General features: G+C 62.4%; 1 protein-coding gene across 1 annotated transcript; it reads right to left on the bottom strand.

Moving 5' to 3' along the window:
* Nucleotides 1-9,018: 9,018 nt before the first annotated feature.
* Nucleotides 9,019-19,896, bottom strand: CYGB (cytoglobin). The gene is made up of 4 exons (XM_080677525.1): nucleotides 19,418-19,896; nucleotides 13,432-13,663; nucleotides 13,032-13,195; nucleotides 9,019-10,280 (listed from the first exon to the last, which is right to left on the bottom strand). Exons 1-4 carry the CDS (start codon nucleotides 19,558-19,560, stop codon nucleotides 10,241-10,243), a joined length of 579 nt encoding a protein of 192 aa, XP_080533651.1. The 5' UTR covers nucleotides 19,561-19,896; the 3' UTR covers nucleotides 9,019-10,240.
* Nucleotides 19,897-20,019: the final 123 nt, after the last annotated feature.

Here is a 20,019-nt window from a genome sequence, read left to right as displayed (position 1 = left end):
CGTGCTGTTCTCAGCCCTTTATCAGCCTTCCTCTGGGTCACCCTAGTCTGAGCCAAGGCTTGGTCATTCCGACTGGCCATTGGAAATAGACTTGGAATGTTCTTCCAGAGCCCACGTCACCTCCCACTTCCCAGCGGGCTCATCCTGCAGACCCCAGAGTGCTGCTGCTGCTGCTGCATCTCCCCCGCCACCCCCACCCCCCCGTGCCCTCCCATCCCCCCTCCCAGGACCCGAGGCCTGGGGAAAAGGGCGCTGGCTTTGGTGGCAAACACTCAGGGATACCCAACTCACCACTAAGGAGCTGTCTGACCTGTGACATTAGGCAGTTGACCTCGCCTAGAGGTGTCAAGGCCTCCCTAGGAGGACACCCCACCCTAGAGCCCACCCAGAGGCCAGAAACAAAAGATCAACAGATTGAAGACATGAAAGCTGCAACGTCTGTGCCAAAAAGACGCCCAGGACAAAGCTGAGCCAATGAGAGGTAAGAGCCAAGCGAATTTCCAGTGAATGTCATCAAAGGGTCGAGATCTAGAAACTGAAAAAAGGGGTCCTACTTAAATCAACTTTAAAATGACAAGCCAGCCCTGGCCAGCGTGGCTTGGCTGGTTGGAGTGTCGTCCTGTGCACCGAAAGGTTGAGGGTTCGGTTCCTGGTTCCTGGTCAGGGCACCTACTCAGGTTGTGGGTTCGATCCCGGGCTGGTACATGCGGGAATCAACCAATCCAAGTGTCACTCTCACATTGATGTTTCTCTCTCCCTCTCCCTCCCTCTCTCTCTCTCTCTCTCTCTCTCTCTCTCTCTCTCTCTCTCTCTCTCTCTCTTTAAAGTATGTCCTTGGGTGAGGATAAAGGAAAAAATTACAGAACAATCTAAGAGAAAATTGGATGAAGACAAAGAACAAATAGTTCACAGAAAAATAAGTGAAAACAGCCCACGGATACAGGAGATGATGAGTCTGAAAAAATACAGGCGTTAGGAGAAGGCAGTGGAACTGTGAACCCCTGGCCGGCAGGGGCTGAAGGACCAGGGCTCCCTGGAGAAGCGGCTGGCTCCGGGTCTGGGCCAGGACGTGCGTGGGCAGCCGGGACTTCTCGTTGGTGGCAGAGAGCAGGGAGGCTGTGACAGATGAATGGGGTCGTGTCAAAAAGACACAGGCACCAGCTGGAAAGCGCTCCCACTGGCCAAATTGAGCAATTTGAGCACCAAAGAGAAAAATGAGCGTGGGTCATGGAAAAACCTTGCAATCATGAAAAGCCCCGTGTTTCTCAGGAACATCCCGAGAAACCCTGGGGACCCCCGGAGCCGTTTATTAAACCGAGACCTTCCTTTGAAAAGTGGTGAATAAAGGCAAAGACGGAAGCGCTGATCCTGCCTTTCCGGTGGGAAGTGTTTTTCAAAGGAACCCGGTGGCCCTACTTGGGCCTAAGGCCTCGCGCTCACGGAACCGAATCCTTAACCTTTCGGTGGACCGTGCCCCAACCCCCTGAGCCACACTGGCCAGGGCTACTTTGTAATTTTTAAAATATATATATTGATTGATTTCAGAGAGGAAGGGAGAGAGAGATAGAAACATCCGTGATGAGCCGAAACCGGTTTGGCTCAGTGGAAAGAGCGTCAGCCTGCGGACTGAAGGGTCCCGGGTTCGATTCCGGTCAAGGGCATGTACCTTGGTTGCGGGCACATCCCCAGTGGGAGGTGTGCAGGAGGCAGCTGATCGATGTTTCTCTCTCATCGATGTTTCTAACTCTCTATCCCTCTCCCTTCCTCTCTGTAAAAAATCAATAAAAAAAAATTTATTAAAATAAAAAATAAAAAGAAAGAAACATCCGTGATGAGAGAGAATCACTGACCGGCTGCCTCCTGCATGCCCCCTACTAGGGATCGAGCCTGCAACCCGGGCATGAGCCGTAACCTCCTGGTTCATAGGTCGATGCTCAACCACTGGGCCACACTGGCCAGGCTGTTCTGTAATTTGAAGTTGATTTGTGGGACCTCTTTTTTAGCTTCTAGCTATTGGCCTTGGGTTACATTTGCTTTTCTCTTTACAGAAGAACACGCTGTGTTAGTGACGGCTGCCTAGCGAGTCGCCCCCACACTTGGCTGCTTGAAACAGACCGTTTGTTTATTATCTCAGGCTCTGTGGGTCAGGGATCCCGCGGGGCTTAGCTACGTCCATCACCGAGGTGTTGGCTGGGCCTGTGGATGGTTATCTCAAGGCCCAGTCGGGGGAGGGTTCACTCCCAAGTTCATTGGCAGGTTCAATTCCCTGCTGACTCTTGTCCAGAGGCAGGGCCTGCATCAGGGGCTGGGACCTGAGAGTAGCATGGGGCCCTGCTATTTGTTTAATACTTTAATATAAACATATATTATTGAGTTCAGAGAGGAAGGGAGAGGGAGATAGAAACATCAATGATGGGAGAGAACCATTGGTTGGCTGCCTCCTGCACGCCCCTTACTGGGGATTGAGCCTTGACGGGAATTGAACCCGGGACCCTTCAGTCTGCAGGCCAATGCTCTATCCACGGAGCCACACCAGCTAGGGCTGTTTAGTACTTTAAAAAAATTGATTTCAGCCTGGCCGGCGTTGCTTAGTGTTTGAACATTTACCTATAAACCGGGAGGTCAGGGTTCGATTCTCGGTCAGGGCAAATGCTTGAGTTGAGGGTTCAGTCCCCAATGTGGGGCGTGCAGGAGGCAGCCAATCCATGATTCTCTCTCATCAATGTTTCTATCGCTCTCCCTCTCCCTTCCTCTCTGAAATCAATACAAATATTTTATTTTATTTATTTATTTTTAATATATTTTATTGATTTTTTACAGAGAGGAAAGGAGTGGGATAGAGAGGGAGAAACATCGATTCAGCTGCCTCCTGCACACTCCCCACTGGGGATGTGCCCACAACCAAGGTACATGCCCTTGACCGGAATCAAACTTGGGACCCTTCAGTCCACAGGCCGATGCTCTATCCACTGAGCCAAACCGGTTAGGGCTCAATAAAAATATTTTTAAAAAATATTGATATATGTATTTTTTTTTAATCATGAATTTTGCGGGGGTTTTGCGTTTTTAAAATATTGCATTAAGACATGATTTCTCTTGCTTCTAGAAGTTTTTGGCGCTCCCTTAAATTTTACCTCTGAGGTGAGCGCCTCACTGCCCTCACCCTGGCCCTGCTCTGACAGGTGAGGCCCACGCCCTCATGGAGAAGATGGCAGATAACCCCAAAGCACAATGTCCGGTCCCAGTCAGAGCCACAGGAAACAAGCCAAGATAAAGAAAGAGGGACGGGCCCTGGCCGGTGTGGCTCAGTGGATGGAGCGTCGGCCTGCGGACTGAAGGGTCCCGGGTTCGATTCCGGCCAAGGGCACATGCCCGGGTTGTGGGCTCGATCTCCAATAGGGGGCGTTCAGGAGGCAGCCGATCCATGATTCTCTCTCATCCTTGATGTTTCTGTCTCTCTATCCCTCTCCCTTACTCTCTGAAATCAATAAAGAAATATATTAAGCCGAAACCGGTTTGGCTCAGTGGATAGAGCGTCAGCCTGTGGACTGAAGGGTCCCAGGTTCGATTCCGGTCAAGGGCATGTACCTTGGTTGCGGGCACGTCCCCAGTGGAGGGTGTGCAGGAGGCAGCTGATCGATGTTTCTCTCTCATCAATGTTTCTAACTCTCTATCCCTCTCCCTTCCTCTCTGTAAAAAAATCAATAAAATATATTTTTAAAAAAAAGAAATATATTAAAAAAAAAATAAATAAATAAATAAATAAAAGAGGGACGGGGCTGCCCTGCTGGACAGGGAAGGCTTCTGAGGAGGTGATGTTTGAACAGAGAGCCGAGTGAAGGGAGGGAACCACGAGAGGGTGCAGGGGAAGAGCATTTGGGTTACACAGGAACAGCCAATGCAAAGGCCCTGGGGCAGGAGGGAGAAGCTGCCCTGAGGACCAGCCGGGAGGCAGGCGGGGCTGGAGCACAGAGCGAGGGGGGAGCAGTAGGAAATGAGGCTGGAGCGATCGGCCCTGGTCCGGGCCAGGACTCTGCATTCTGTCTGTGACCGTGGGAAACGGTGGGAGGAGGCCACGTGACCTGATTCCCTTGTAAAGGCTCCTCCGGGCTGAGTGGGAATAGAACGCAGCGCCTGGAAGCTGCAGGGCCGGAGGAGGCGTGGCCGTTGGGGGCCCGGCCAGGAGTCCCTGGGAATGGGTCAGGCCCACAGGGAGCCGCCCGGCGCCCACCGCTATTGTCCCTGTGTGACCTGGACATCAACGGCGGGCTCCTGCAACCTCCAGGCTCCGTCCTGCAGACCAAGGACTCTTGCTGAAACCAGTCTGTGCCACAGGACCATGACGTAATGTCAGAGGTGACATCAGCGCCGGGTGCAACGTGTGTGTGCACAGGGCAGGGCCGCTAGCATTTCAACCCAGCCACCGCCAGTGGTTACGGCTGTTTGGTGGCGGCTGGGCGGGGGTGGGGGAAGCAGAGAATTTTTATGCCCTCTTTGTGTTTTTCTTTTCCCCTCAGCTCCGCTGCAATGAGCATAGATTGCATTTGCCACCGTGCAGAACCCCTGTGCTGTTTTTAAAGCCGTGAGTGAAAATGGAAAGCGTTACGGCATGTTTAATGCGGACAAAAGACGTCTGGAAGGCAGGTCGAGGGTGATGGCTTGCCGGTGGCTTCTCTTCTACGTTTCCTGAAACGCAATGAACGCTTTTTGCTTTCGCATCACAAAATGGTTGTTTTTAAACAATGAACAGTATGGCATGGTCTGTCTGTGGACTTAGACAAGGTCAAGGGCTCCCTTGCCCACCTGCCCTGGGAGGCCCCTCCCCTCCCCCCACGCCTGCCCTCCCCCCCCCCACTCATGTCCCTTCCCAGCCGCAGAAAAGGGCTGGAGGGTTAGTTCCTCGGGCCCCTGTGTGCTTAGATGGGCCCTGGGCGGTCAGCTGCACCCCCCCTCCCATGTGGCACATCCTCTGGAAGACCCAGGGCTAGGCCAGCAGTTATTCAGGACCCCCCTGCCCTCCCCGCCCCCGGACTTGCTGCTCCCCTGCGCCGAGGGAGGGAGGGACCAGCTTCTCTAATGCTACTTCTCAGGCTCCCTGGTCTCCACGAGGCCTGACTTGGCCTCTGTGTTCCTATATACATTTTTATTCATTTCCGAGAGGAAGGAAGCGGGAGAGAGAGAGAGGATCATGGATCGGCTGCTTCCTGCACGCCCCCCCACTGGGGATGGAGCCCGCAACTCAAGCATGTGCCCTGACGGGGAATCGAACCCTGACCTCCTGGTTCATAGGTCAACGCTCAACCACTGAGCCATGCTGTCTGGGCTCCCCCTGGGTGCTTCATCTCCCCCCATCCCCAGCTGATGTGGGACCCACCCCGGGCCTGCCTTCAGCAAGAACCCTGTAGGGTCGGTTTAGGCAGAACTCCCTCACGCCAGGTGTTTCCTCTTAGTAATCTCCCCAACCCCCCGCCCCCCCCCCCCGCCCATCCCAGCGGCTCAGCTGCGTCCATCCACCTGCCCAGCTGCGTTCTACGCTGAGCCGGTTCTGAGCTGAGGTCTCTTTTCCCCGTTGCAATCGTCCTGAGTAAAGTGGGTTTTTATGCTTTAACTACTGTGCAGCTCCGGTTTCTCCTGGACAAAAGTCACCCCGGCAGGCACTGTTCATGGCACACTTCTCGGGAATCAGCCCTAACTGGTTTGGCTCAGTGGATAGAGCATCAGCCTGCAGACTGAAGGGTCCCAGGTTCGATTCCGGTCAAGGGCACATGCCTGCATTGTGGGCTTGATCCCCAGGGGGGGACGTGCAGGAGGCAGCCAGTCAATGATTCTCTCTCATCATTGATGTTTCTATCTCTTTCCCTCTTTCTTCCTCTCTGAAATCAATAAAGATATATTAAAAAAAAAAAAAGGGATCACCTGCCATTCCCTTTCCTTAGTGAATCCACTCACTTCCCCTCCCCTCACCCCTCAGTGCCCGCACCCACTGGCTTCTCAGGTAATGACCTTGACTTCACGAGAGGCGGTCAGCAGGTGGCTCCCGGCAGGTCCTCTGTGGCCTCGCGGACATGCTCTCCTGGCAGCTTCTAGGGTTCTGTCCCAGCCCTGCCCCCGACCTCCGCCGTTCCAGGGTGGGCTCCTCCCTTTACCCCTGACCTCGGGGTCAAGTGCTCCAGGGCCCTGGCCTGCCCACTCTTCTCTTCCCACAGTCTCTGCCCACCCCCAATGTAAGTCCCAGCTCTGACGGCAACCCCATGGGCTTCCCGGGGACAAAGGGGAACTCGTGATGGTCTGCCTGCCCACACCTGCTCTTCCCTGGCTGTGTCCCAGGAGGACGGGGCCAAGGAAAGCAGACAGAACCGAAACCTGGCAGGCACGCTCAGCTCTCCTCTCTTTCACCCGCAGCGTGCAACCCACCAATAGACCGTGTTGGGCCAACTTTAAAAATAAATCCTGACTCTACTGCCTCCCACAACCTCTGCTGCTAAGGGCGTCCTGGCTCCCCCACGGCCCCCTGCGGCCGCCGCCCACACAGCCACCGAGCCAGGCTTGTAAAGTGGGTAGGTCACCTCTCACCTCTCCCGGGGAGGAGGCCGCAGTGCTCACGAATCAGCATTTTGAACAAGGGCTGTTGTTTGTTTTCATGAGCCTCCGTGGCGGGCTTGTAAGTGTTGAGGAGGGCAGGCCAGCAGCTGTGCTTGGTGGGGTTTGTACACATAGGGAGGCCTTCCTTTTTTATTAGAGCCCTGATTACAGTTTCCACTGGGCTGCAAATACGGAGGGCAGCTCCGTAAGCATGGACGGGGCGCACATTCGTCCTGTTTGCCTTCGGCTCAGCTCTGGTGCTGCCTCCTTCCAGAGTTAGGAACGTCAGAAGGTCCTGTCGCCCAAGCCCTGGCGGAGGCTGCCCGGGTGAAGTTCCCACCACGGCCAGCAGGGGTCGCGGTGGGACCGCGCGGCCAGGCCCGCTCGGAGGGGAAGCAGCCGCAGATGCAGAGGCAGACTGCGCACCCCGTTGCTGGTTGCTGACACCCCATCGCGCACAGCTTGAGCCCGCCAGGGGGAGCTGACCCAGTTGCTCAGCTCTTCCGTGACAAGGCCGTCCCTGAGTGCAGAGCACAAAACTAAACTCCAGACAGTGCGCGCCTCCCCCGCAGCCCCTGGGCCCTGCCCAGCATCAGCAGGGGGACCCAGGGTTCCTCCCACACTTCCAACATCACGCCTAGTGAATCATTAATTGCCAATGTCCTCTCTCTTAGAGGGTGGGGAGTGGGGAGGACCGTTCTCAAGGGCGACATTCCTGAATGATTCCGGTTTGGGCTGGTTCAGCGGCCCCTGAAGTGAAATTGGGGAGGGGATCTTTCTTCCCAGGGACTACCTACCCCCCACCCGACTGCGGACGCCCCTCTGTCTGTCACAGTCCCCATGCCTCAACTCACCTGCCCATGAGGCCCAGGGCCAGGCAGGCCTCCCGGGTTGCCTCCACTTCCCTTTCCCTCACCTCTGCCTCCTGAGATCACCCTGTTCATTCACCTCCCTGCCTCTTTCCTCCTCTGCCCCCCTCTTTCTCTAGACTCCTGGCTCATCTGGCCGAGTCCAACCTTCTCCTCTTTCCATTCCTGCTTCCGATGGCCAGACCTTCCCTCTCCTGAGCACCCCGGCCCTCAGCCCTGGGGCACCCACCCTCCTCCTCCTCCTGGCACCCCGGCCCTCAGCCCTGGGGCACCCACCCTCCTCCTCCTCCTGGCACCTGGCCTGCAAACTCCTACTTCCTTTCTTAAAATTTTCCGTTGACTTTAGAGAAAGTGGAAGGGAGGGGGAGAGACAGAGAGAAACATTGATGTGAGAGAGACACATCGATGGGTTGCCTCCTGCATGAGTCCCCACCAGGGCCGGGGATCGAGCCTGCCTGCAACCGGTGTACGTGCCCTTGACCCCCTGACCAGAATCAAACCCGGGGCCCTCATTCCCTGGGCTGATGCTCTATCCCCTGAGGCAAACCAGCTGGGGCCACGCCTACTTTCCATCAGAGGTGACTGGCTGGCTCGGCAAGCAGGAGTGATGCGCCCCAAGTCACACCGCACCAGGAGGCTGCCTGACTCCCAGCCGGCACGCGGCCCTCCCTGGCAAGGCTTTGCCCACGCGGTCCTGTCCACTCTGCACTCGCGTCCCAGTTCGCACAGCTCACGCTTGGCCCGAGCGCTGCTTTTGCTTTCTAAGAGCGGTATTTGTTTATTCTCTGGATTTCCATCGCATGCCTCCCCGTGCCAGGCCCAGGAGCCGGAGGCGGGGCCTGCGTCCGGGAGTTCGCGGCTGCTCCGGGAGACGAGGAGTTTTCCTGTGTGTCGGCTGCATCTTCCCAGGCAGCCAGGAGCCCTCCCAAGGGGCAGAGGCTGCTTCCTGCCTCGCCTGCAGCCCCCCAGGGGTGGTGACCTCCTGGTCCCTCCTCCGGGAGTTGATCCTGCTGTTGCCTCCATCCTGTGCGGGGGCTGGACGGGCCTGGCCCAGGCTGTGGGATGCAGGACAGACGGCTGGGGAAGGGGGTCTGGGAGCTGAGAGCTCAGGGAAGGTTCTGGGATTTGAGACTACGAGCACATGTCCTTTCCCCAGCACCCACAGCGGACCCCCCTGCATGTAACCTGAGCGGCAGGCCAGGCATTGGCCCGAGCCCCCTCTGGGAGACAGAGGCCTCGCTAGGACCCTGGGCCCTTCCTCCTGAACATCTCTGCCTTGACTCCGCCCTCCCTTATCCCATTCTCACCAGGGCGGTTGCCAGAACAAAAGAGGAGAGCCCCCTGACTTCAATAACAAGCACAGACACCCTTCCTGGCACCCCCAAAGCCCCCCCAAAGCCCAGCTTCCAGTCTCCAGCCCAGTGGACCCCAACTCCCAGGGTCCACGGCCAGCTAAAGCAGACACCTAGGTTGGGTAGCAGGGAGAAAGGGAGGCTGGGGGCGGGGGGGGGTGGGGGGAGGGGGGAGGCCGAGGGCGAGGCAGATGGCAGGAAGAGCGAGGAGCAGACACAGGAAGAGGAGTCTGTTTAATGACACGCTGGGTCTGGTTACAAACATCAGAAACTACAAAAGGAGGACAGGCAGTCACACGGATGGGACAGGAGGGGACACGGCACTACAGTCACAGCAGCAGAACATCCTGAGGACGACACATGTGACCGAGGGGCACACACGGGGGTGTCCCCGCGGCTCTGACCCAGATGGAGGGACAGGACCGACTGCCAGCCAGCAGCCGGGAGGGGTGGGGACGGAAGGCCCCGGCCTCTGAGCTCCAGGAGGAGACGGAGGCAGCTGGTCCTGTCCCATCGCCCCTCCTCCCGCTGGGGCTGGGCTGTCTTCGTGACAAAGGCAGATGGGGCTCTACCTCCGGCCCTCCCCCAGCACAGGCGTCCTGTCCTTGAACTCCCGGGCCCCCCTGCCTGCCCTTGACCGTGAGGGAGCAGGGCAGGGAGCCACACACATCCTTTTGTGTGGGGTAAAAGTGGGGAGAGCCAAATCCTTCTTGCAGGGATGTGGGAGCTGGTCCGAGAATGGGCTGCGTCACCCCAACCCTGCCCACGCAGGCCCTTGGGTGACCCCCAACTCCGCCCACAGGCCCAGATCCCCTCTGTGCTGATGCGGGACCCCCATCTCTGCCAGAACACTCCGTCCTCTGCCCAGAAGCATGTGCAGGGACCCTCCCTGCCCCTCGCACACAGGGGAGCGGAACTGAGCCCCCCCCCCCGCCCCGTGGGCCTCTGGGCCCGCCAGGTACACAGTATAGATGTGAATGTATATATATCTTTATATAGGCTGCGTATAGAATATATCGTATATATATGGTAGATATGTGTGCGTGATATTCTAGAGGTGATGCGAGACCTGCATGCTGGCCGGGCAGATAGAAACGGGGCTGGCGCGGCCTGCAGCGACTCGCAGACCCGCCCGATTCCTGCCAGCTGCTCAGCTAGGTCTCTAACGGTAAGTAGAAAAGCTAAGAAGGGTGGGCCTGGCTCTTCCAGGAGGAAGGTCCCCCACCCCAAGGCCACCGGCCGCCACTGGGTCAGCATCCAGTGCCACCTCCCGGCGGCTCCAGGGGGCCATGGCCCAGGCAGAGGCCTCTATCCAGGAAGACGTGTCGGGGTTCCTCCGGCTTCCTTGGCACCCAGCAACGGAGGGTCAAGGAGGGTCTTCAGAACTTGGCCTTCTGCTCAAGGTGCTGCCAGGGAGGGGGGAGGACCGCGGGGGCCCTAGGGCCCCGAAGAGGGAGAAGGCAGCGTGGCCGGGGGGCTGTGAACGAGAGATGAAACAACAGGTCACAAGGGGCGCCGACTGGGACCAGGGGACAGGAATCGGGGGGGGGGGGGGGTGTGAGGCGGGGCGCTACCTGCTGAGACCCCGCGTGGCACAGGGGACAGTAGCCCAGGGGGCCCAAGGCCCGGTTCCCCTTCCACTGAGGGGACCTGGCCTCAGACAAGTCAGTGGGCCACCGGAACCCCAGACCTTTTTCTCCAGAGCGGGCATGTCTGCCTCGCCTCGCTCCGGGGAATCGAGGGGCACCGACTGTGCGCACGTGTCTCCCCAGCTGCCAAGAGCGACGCAAACGTGAGCTCTCTCTGCTGGGGATTGAGACGTGTGTGTGCGCTTGGCCCGCCTGCGTCCCCCGCGGACCACCCAAAGGCAGTCTCTGTACACATGGCCTTTGCACTCAGCACCACGCCCCCCGCCTCCGCACCCACAAACACACACCCACACCCTCAAGCAGAGACAGCGCAGTAAACAGTGGCGTCTGGCCCACCCCTCCCTGATAAGAGGAACTGGATGGAGGCCTTCCTTCTACAACTGCCTGTCACTCCCGCCAGCTCCCAGCTCCCAGCTCCCAGCTCCCAGCTCGGAACGCCTGGGGCCTCGGCAGAGGCAGGGGGACGGGGTGGGGGGGGCATCCCCATGACGGCCCAGCTGGGGAGACGGGTACCCCCACTGTGAGGTGGCCGGCCCAGGTGGGAGCAGGGCCGGGCCACTTTCCCCAGAAGCCGTCTCCATGGAGACGAAGGGGCGGATGAGGAGATCCTGATGGTTTCCTAATTCTCGGGGTTGGGTGAGATTTAAGTCCCCGGGGTCCAGCTGGGGCAAGAAGGGGGCGGGGCGGGGCTTGGTGTCGGGAAGTGTGTCCACGTGTTTCTGATTCACGGGGCTGCGCTGGCCAGCTCGCTCCCCGGTCCCTGCAGGCCCCTGTGAAAAAGGCCTTTTCTAGAAGCAGGAAGTCTTGTCCGCTGGCTGTAAACAAGCCCGTAGTTGGCGGCAGAGGCTGCCTGGGGAGAGGGTGGGAGGGCAAGTCTCCCCCAACCCCCACTGGCCTGCCTGCCCCTCTGGCTCCCCAGCAGGTCCCCTGGCCCTGCCAGCTCCTCCCGGGCAGGTAACCCTCCGCCTCCCATCCACCCAGGGTCTGGGGCCAGCTGTGCACACCTGGAGTGGCTGCCGGGTGTAGTCAGCAGTTCCTGAGAGCGGAGGACTGCGCTCCCCTGGGGGGGGCGATGGGGGCGGGGAAGGAAGAGGAGAGGCCGGGCCAGTGTGCTCAGGGGACGGACGGACGGATGGACGGTCAGGAGGCCTGGCCGCCCAAGGCTGCCCTGGGGACCTTCAGAGCTGCGCCCACAGCCCACCAGGAGGCCTGTGAGCAAGAAGCCGAGGCCCCGAGCCAGCTGGGAGCCCGGGGCGGGGCCGCCGCCTCGTCCCTGGGAAACCGCTGGGAATGTTTCTCTACAACGCGTGTCCTGAGCTGCTGGCTGACCCCTGCTTCCCATTCCCGCCTCTGCTCCTGCCTCCGCCTCGCATTGAGCTCGGAGCCAGCCGCCCCTTGGGGGCCCAGGGAGGCCGGAGTGTTCCCAGCCGCCACGTCGGGGGGCCAGCCCTCCCCTCGTGCTCCGGGTCAGCCGGCCACCCTCTTGGAGCCACCTCCGGCCCCTCACCCCAGAACTGGGAACGGGCCCTCAGGGCCAGCCCAGAAGTAAACACCCCGTGTTGTGCGTGAGCGTGACACCCCGCGGCCTCCGGCTGGGCTGGCCGTGCTGGCGTGTGCGCGGTCCTCGTGACCGGCCTCCCCCACCTTGCTGAGGCCGAGGTGGGAGAGCGGCTCCCGGCCGCAGGTGAAAACAGCCCCATGTGACCGGCGCCCAGGGAGGGACCACAGGAAGCGCCCGCGGCCTCTGGGCCCGTGAGCCAGCCTCCCCGCCAGAGCCTCTGTCCTCCCAGCCAGAGCCTCTGCCCTCCCCGCCAGAGCCTCTGCCCTCCCCGCCTAGGGGCCTCTGTCCACCCCACCAGAGCCTCTGCCCTCCCCGCCTAGGGGCCTCTGTCCACCCCGCCTAGGGGCCTCTGCCCTCCCCGCCTAGGGGCCTCTGTCCACCCCGCCTAGGGGCCTCTGTCCTCCCCGCCTAGGGGCCTCTGTCCTCCCCGCCTAGGGGCCTCTGCCCTCCCCGCCTAGGGGCCTCTGTCCACCCCACCAGAGCCTCTGCCCTCCCCGCCTAGGGGCCTCTGTCCACCCCGCCTAGGGGCCTCTGCCCTCCCCGCCTAGGGGCCTCTGTCCACCCCGCCTAGGGGCCTCTGTCCTCCCCGCCTAGGGGCCTCTGTCCACCCCGCCTAGGGGCCTCTGCCCTCCCCGCCTAGGGGCCTCTGTCCACCCCGCCTAGGGGCCTCTGTCCTCCCCGCCTAGGGGCCTCTGTCCTCCCCGCCTAGGGGCCTCTGCCCTCCCCGCCTAGGGGCCTCTGTCCTCCCCGCCTAGGGGCCTCTGCCCTCCCCGCCTAGGGGCCTCTGCCCTCCCCGCCTAGGGGCCTAGGTGCTCTGAGAAGGCCCCGCTCTGGGGTGGGGGGTCTGATGGGGGCTCACAGCTCTCGCAGGCGGGCGTAGGGGCCCAGGCGTGCGCGGCCTTCCCTACTGCGTCTGTTCCCAGACCCGCCTCCTGGCAGGGCTCCTGCCCAGGTCGGCCCCGGGCCCCGGGGGAGACGGAGACCAGGGAGCTCCCGGCCCACCCTCAGCCCTCCTCACGTGGTGGCGTTGGGGACCTGCTGTACCCAGCCCACGTCCTTGTAGGCTGCGGTCACATGGCTGTAGATGAGGCCACGCAGCTTGGCCCAGGCTCTCTGCGTCTCGGGCGGAAAGTCATTGGCAAATTCCTCGGCGATCACCTCCAGAATGACCCCAGAGAGGATCTGAGGGCGGAAGGGGGAAGGGGGCGTCAACGCCTGGGCGCCCTGCCCACCCCCCAGGTCCCCAGCACCCACTATCCAGCCAGGAGGTTGCTCATCACACACCAGCCCCTCCATCCTGCTGCCCCTCCCTGTCACAGCCCAGCCAGGGTGGCCCAGTGGTCACTCCGCTGTCCGGTGAGCCCCCCCCCCACCAGCCTGCAGGCGGCCCAGGAGCAGGCAGAGTGGGGGTGGCCCACCTTGAAGTACACGGGCTCCACCTTGTGCTTGAGGGCGTGGGCTTTGCCCACCAGGGCGAGCACAGAGGACACCTTCTCGGGGTCGTGCAGGTTCTCCACCACGGAGTTGAGGGCCCCCATGACCCGGCAGGCGTGCTTCCGCAGCTGCGGGCTGCGCTCCATCTCCAGCGGCTCCTCCATGTGCTGGAACTGGCTGAAGTACTGCTTGGCCGACGGGAAGTTCACAAAGAACCTGGGGCGGGGGGGAAGAAGGGGGGCGATGAGGCAGGGGCTGCCTCGGGCCCCACCCTCGGGTGGCCAGGACACGGGGGCGCAGGCTGGGAGAGGCAGGGCCCACGCCAATCCGTTTGCAGCACCCTGTGAGCTGTCCCTCACACACAGACCTCCCGTGGCCGAGCTGGCCACAGGCGGCCCCCTGCCCCCATCCGGCCATTTCTGTGGGCCAGACTCAGCCTCACCCCACGCCCCTGCCTTCCTTGCTTCTCGCCTCTTTCCCAGAGATGAGAGCTTCCTCTTTCTCTCCCAGGAATCCCCGGCCAGTGTGACCTGGGCCAGTTATTTAGCCTTTGCGAGCCTTCGTTTCCTCATCTGTGAAATGGCATCGTGGCTCCTATCTCGTACGTAAGTTGTTGTGAGATGAGATGAGACGCTGGACCAGCCGTGGGCAAACTACGGCCCGCGGGCCGGATCCGGCTGTTCTATCCGGTTCTCTTGCTCTCCCCTCCGCTCCTTTACTTTGAATTTATATTAGTTCACACAAACACTCCATCCATGCTTTTGTTCTGGCCCTCCGGTCCAGTTTAAGAACCCATTGTGGCCCTCGAGTCAAAAAGTTTGCCCACCCCTGGCTAGACACTGTGTGTGAAGTCCTCACAGAGCGGACACGGGGCTCGGAGCCGGCCGTCGGGCTGCTAAAGTGGGAGCACCCTTTGCGAGCAAAGGAAAGCGGGCTGGCTGCCCGCCCCCCCCCGGCCTCCCAGCCGACGGGACAGCCAGACTCATCCTTCTTCACCCGCCTCTCAGCCCGCAGTGACCAGCAGCCGGTGGGCTTAACCACAGAGAGCCGCTCAGTCCACCTGCCGGGCGTGGCCCTGGATGCCTTCTCGCCGCTCCCAGGAGCCTGCGCGCTGCAGCACCGGGTCTTTCTCCAGCCCCTCCTGCACCGTGCGTGTGTGCGTGTGCATGTGTGCATGCATGCGTGCGCATGTGTGCATGCGTGTGTGAGTGTGTATGTGTGCGTGTACGTGTGCATGCGTGTGTGAGTGTGTATGTGTGCGTGTACGTGTGCATGTGTGTGCGTGTGAGTGCATATGTGTGTGTGTGTGTGTGCGCGTGCGCGTGCGCGTGTGTGTGGAATGCTCGCTCTCATCACATCACTCCCAGGCTCCGACACCTTCAGCGGCTCCCCACTGTTCACCTCCCTAACCTGGCGTCCCGGCCTTCTTCCCGGTGTCCACCCACAGACCTGCCCGCACCCACGCCTCCAGCCTCGGGCCGCACTCCCTGCACCCCAGGCATCGCCTCCAGCCCCGCAGCTCCCCTGGCCGTTGGCAGAAGTCCTTGGGCGCCCACCTTCCTCTCCACCCAGTGGCATGCCTTCCCGGGTCCTTCCCTCACCCAGCCCCCCGCTGGCCCGGAGCCGCTGCTTCCCCGCACAGCACGGCCATGAGTGGGCTCCCTGCCACCTTTTACTGGGTTCCACAGCCCGAGGGCAGAGCTGGGTCTCAGGCACCCTCTGGCTCATCCCCCGGGCCCCGGGTCCTGCCGTCTGACACTGACAGCGGGGCTGGACGCCATGGGAGGTGCACGCACGGACTCCGTGGGCACGTAAACCTAACCGCAGCCTCGGAAGATGCACGCATGTCTCGGACCTGCTTTCTCAGGCTGTTTCCTCTTTTGGAGCGGCCCCCTCTGTGAGCAGAGGGCTGATCTCCCTTAGGCCAGAGGTGGCCTCAGACCCGAGAGCTAGAACAGAGGCAAAGGGGGCCGCGGGCCTGCGTCCCAGCCGGGGAAGCCGCCGCTGGCAGGAGTGACAGCGCACGGCCCCTGTGGAGACTGGGGGAGCCCCTCTCCGAGGGCCAGCGTGACCGTGGGCAAAGGGTTCACCACCTCCTGTCTGCGAAAGTCAGAGGAGTCCCTTCCGCCCACCACTGGCCACTTCACAGACATGCCGGTGAGGACAGCGGAGGTGATGAGTCCCAAAACAGAAGCATCGCCACGAAGCACAAATGTGAAGACCCGGCCCTTACCTGGGGCTGCAGACTCTGGGGAGTTACACTGCGGTGGAAAGAGTGGTTTCTATGGGCGGCGGGCGGGGGGGGGGGGAGGAGGAGGGGGGAGGGGAGGGGGGGAGGGGAGGGGGGAGGGGGGAGGGGGCGGCACAATGTGCACAGCCTCTCCGCCTGTTCTCTCAGTGAATTCCCACGACTGAGCACTTACTCCACCCATTTCACGGTGAGCAGCATTTACTGAGCACTTACTACGCCATCGCATTCACCTGCAGCACTCCTGAGCGCTGATGCCCAAGGCGGCCCGTGGAGCTGGCAGTGGGCCAGGAGGGGCTGAGGTCCCTGCTCTGACAGATTCCCCCTGGCAGTGTGGTGGGGGGGGTGTGGGGGGCCGGCAGTCCCTGCTCTGACAGTTTCCCCCTTGGCAGTGTGGTGGGGGGGTGTGGGGGGCCGGCAGTCCCTGCTCTGACAGTTTCCCCCTTGGCAGCGTGGTGGGGGGGGGTGTGGGGGGCCAGTGGTCCCTGCTCTGACCGTTTCCCCCTTGGCAGTGTGGTGGGGGGGCGGGTGTGGGGGGCCAGTGGTCCCTGCTCTGACCGTTTCCCCCTTGGCAGTGTGGTGGGGGGGCGGGTGTGGGGGGCCAGCGGTCCCTGCTCTGACCGTTTCCCCCTTGGCAGTGTGGTGGGGGGGGTGTGGGGGGCCGGTGGTCCCTGCTCTGACAGTTTCCCCCTTGGCAGTGTGGTGGGGGGGGTGTGGGGGGCCGGTGGTCCCTGCTCTGACAGTTTCCCCCTTGGCAGTGTGGTGGTGGGGGGGGTGTGGGGGGCCGGTGGTCCCTGCTCTGACAGTTTCCCCCTTGGCAGTGTGGTGGTGGGGGGGGTGTGGGGGGCCGGCAGTCCCTGCTCTGACAGTTTCCCCCTTGGCAGTGTGGTGGGGGGGGTGTGGGGGGCCGGTGGTCCCTGCTCTGACAGTTTCCCCCTTGGCAGTGTGGTGGTGGGGGGATGTGGGGGGCCGGCGGTCCCTGCTCACAGTTTCCCCCTTGGCAGTGTGGTGGGGGGGGTGGGGGGTGGCCTGGGAGGGTGTGTGGTCAGTCTCCTGCCTCGGCACCAGACGATGGCCCTGAGGGATGACAGTCCAGAGAGCCCCTCTTCTGTGCTAGGGGAGTCCAGGGCCGCGTGCTCTGCTCCTCCATCCTGGTTTTGCTCCTGGCCCCTAGAGTTTACCCCTGAATCCTCCTCCGCGCCCTCCTCCTCCCCCCCCCCCCCCCCCCCGCCGCCCTGGCCCCATCCGGGCCTGTGCCCCCGGGAGAAGCCCCAGCAGCCAGCCTTGGGGAGCTTCCCTGCTCCAGAGGCATCTAGGCTTCCGGAGGGCCTGCCGCAGGCGTGTCTGAGTGTAAGGGGGACAAGCAGTCACAACCCAGAGCCTGGCTGCTCCCTCTCCCTCTCCCTGCAGGGAGTGGGGGGTGGGGGCTGCGCAGACCCCCAGCAGCTCCTCCACTGCCACCAGCACTGTGGCTGCTAGCTCCTGGGGTGGGGGGGTCAGGGGTTCCTCTGCCTCAGCCCATGGGGAGGGAGAGGGGGAGAGTGATGGTCCCAGGGCCAGTGTCTCAGGTTCCCTGGGGCTTGTCCTTGGGAGGGGGGAGGTAGGAGGAGCTGTGACAAACCTGAGGGGCACAGGGTCGGAGGGGCTGCTTTGGGACACTGGAGAAGCTTATCCCAGCCTTGCCCTTATCCCCCTATAGCACCCCCACTGGGCCAGGTCCTGGGGAGAGAGCAGGAGGAGGAAAGGGAAAAAGGCTGGTGGGGCTGGGGCTGGGGCTGGGGCTGGGGCTGGGGCTGGCAGGGAGGGGCTGGGCCGGTTCTCCAGGGACCCTGCTGGGCACAGAGTGGGGTCAGGGGAGTGTGCCCTGGGGGTGCGGGCAGGTCAGATCCCGCTGCTATCTCGGGCCTTCTCAGACCAAGGGTGGGCCCGTCTCAGTGCTGAGAGCTCTGGTCAACACCGCCCGCAGCCCAGCCCCGGGCCCCTGTGAGGGTCAGGACCAGAGCACAAGGGGTGCGGGGGGTGGGGGGGTGGGGAAGGAACCTTTCCCAGAGCTCAGAGGCTTCAGGCAGCTCAGCCCTCAGGGGTCCGCTCCTTTCTCTGTACGCCCCATTCCTGGAGGGGCTGGGTGGGACCCAGGAGCCAGATCTTGGACACATCCCCAAGGCCTGTCCTGGGGACTGTCTCATTTCCTCCTCGTGACCCTTGGGTGCACCCTAGCATCCTGAGGCGGGGGGTGGGGGTGGGGGGTGGAGGGGGTGCTTGCACAGGGCTGAGAGCAGCCCTCCAGGGAGGCAGCTGGCTCTGGCGCGGCTGGGACTCCTCTGCCCGCGGTGTGCCCGTGTGGGCGCTCCCACGTGTGGATCTGCGCCTCCGAATGCCTGAGGCTTCGGGATCTGAACCCCCTCTTCGCTTCCCCACCACCCCTGTCCCCACCACCCCCGGGAGCTGCCAGAACAGCTGCCCCTCCTCAGGAATCCTCCTCCAGCTCCTCAAGAGTGCTTCTCGTTCCCTTTTCCTCCTAAATGTTTCTTCGTTGGAACCGGGGCGCATCAGTACAGAGCTGGGCAGGTCCCAGGCTTGGGGGAGGCGGAGGGAGAGAGCGAGGGGCTGGGGGAGAGGAGCCAGGCCCCAGCCAGGACTGGGAGACGGACGGACGGATGGACAGGCGTGCACTCCAGCGTCCTTTCCCCAGCAAGGTCCCCATCTTCAGGGGTATGACGGCCCTGCTCTGTCCCCTGCTCTGTCCCCATCTTCAGGGGTATGACGGCCCTGCTCTGCAAGGGACAGGGGCTGGGGGGGGAGGGGGACAGGGGACAGCTCCTCTCTGCCGGCACCCCTAGGGCCCCGCACTTGTGGGAACAGTCAGTCAGTGGCATGTGGGGCTTGGGGACACTTTCTCTATCGGAATGGTGTAAGCACCGGCATGTGTGTGGGTGAAGAACAGTATCACTGTGTGTGTGTGTGGCGGGGGGGAGGCCCAGGGGTCCCTCCGCCCACCTGGTGCCCTAATGACCCCTGAGCTCAAGACACATTGGCCTCTCCCACCCAAGTGGCGGGTTCAGGGTGCGGCCTGTCTCCTGTAGCTGCTCCCCTTCCCTCCACAGGAACTCGCAGGGACAGTGTCCAGGGGGACTTCTGGCTCACCGGCGCCTCACCTGGGACTCCCCGAGGCTCACCTGGGACTCCCCGCAGCCGCTCCCAGTGCGGGGAGGCAGGAAGGCCTGCGGGCACGGGCCTCGGTTCTCTTGCCCTTTGCTCTGTCCTTCCAAGAGGCTTTACATTCTTCCAAGGGGATGAGCTGGAGAGAGTGCTCTGCTCCTCCTTGTCCCCTCACGGGCTGAGCCTCAGTTTTCCCTTCTCTAAAATGGGGAGCCCCACTGAAGCACCCCTTTGAAGGGTGAGTGAAATGAGTCGGTAGCAGCTCAGCTGGGTGGCTGGGGTCGCTGGTGAGGAAGGCATGCCTGGCTGAGTTCCGAGGGCAGGAGGAGGGGGACGGAGGTGCCCTCCTCCATCGGGGTCCTAGTTCCTGGGGAGCCCCGCGCCCAGAGCCAGGGAGGCTCAGTGAGAGCTTTGCCCACCCAAGGCGCCCCGCGCTGCTCGGACCCGCCGCCGGCCTGGCCCCTGTCGCATCTGGGGAGCTCGGACCCCGGGCCGAGCCCTCCCTGCCCGAAGCCTCTGCCGCCTTCCCTCCCCCGGGCCCGGCTGGGCTGGGCGACACCTACCTCACCAGGATGGCCACCCCCACGTCCTCGCAGTTGGCATAGAGCCGGGCCCACGTCGCCTGCACCGCCTTCCTCTCCGCCTCGGAGAGCTCCTCGCCGCGCTCCCTGCGCTCGATCTCCATCTCGCCCGGCACTTTCTCCATGAGCAGCACCGAGCCCGGCCCGGCTTCGCTCGGCGGGCGGCGGGGGGCGCGGGCGCGGGCGCGGGGAGCCGGGGCGGCTGCGTGCGCGGCGGGCGGCGAGGGTAGAGCGCGCCGGAGGGAGGGAGCGTGTCTGTCTGTGCGCGCCGCGCGCGTGTGTGCGTGCGTGTGTGTGTGTGTGTGTGTGCGCGCGTGTGTGTGTGTGTGTCTGCGCGCAGGGTATATGTGCGGGGGGCGGAGGACCGCGAGCGGGGGGCGGGGATGTGGTCTGATGGGAAAAGGTTGAAAAAACAAATCCGCTCCAGCCCCCCAAGCCCGCGTCCCTGAGCCGATCCCTGCAAGGTGAGGGCTGGGCAGGGGCGGGGAGGCCCGCGCGGAGTTTGGCCGCTGGGAGGGGCCGCGGCGTGGGTGTGGCGGCGGCGCTGGGTGGTCCCGGAGGAGGGGCGGTCACGCGGCGCGGGG

This window comes from Plecotus auritus, assembly GCF_963455305.1.
Source record: "Plecotus auritus genome assembly, chromosome: 7".
NCBI classification, from domain to species: domain Eukaryota; kingdom Metazoa; phylum Chordata; class Mammalia; order Chiroptera; family Vespertilionidae; genus Plecotus; species Plecotus auritus.
This window is presented reverse-complemented; position numbering and strand designations above follow the sequence as displayed.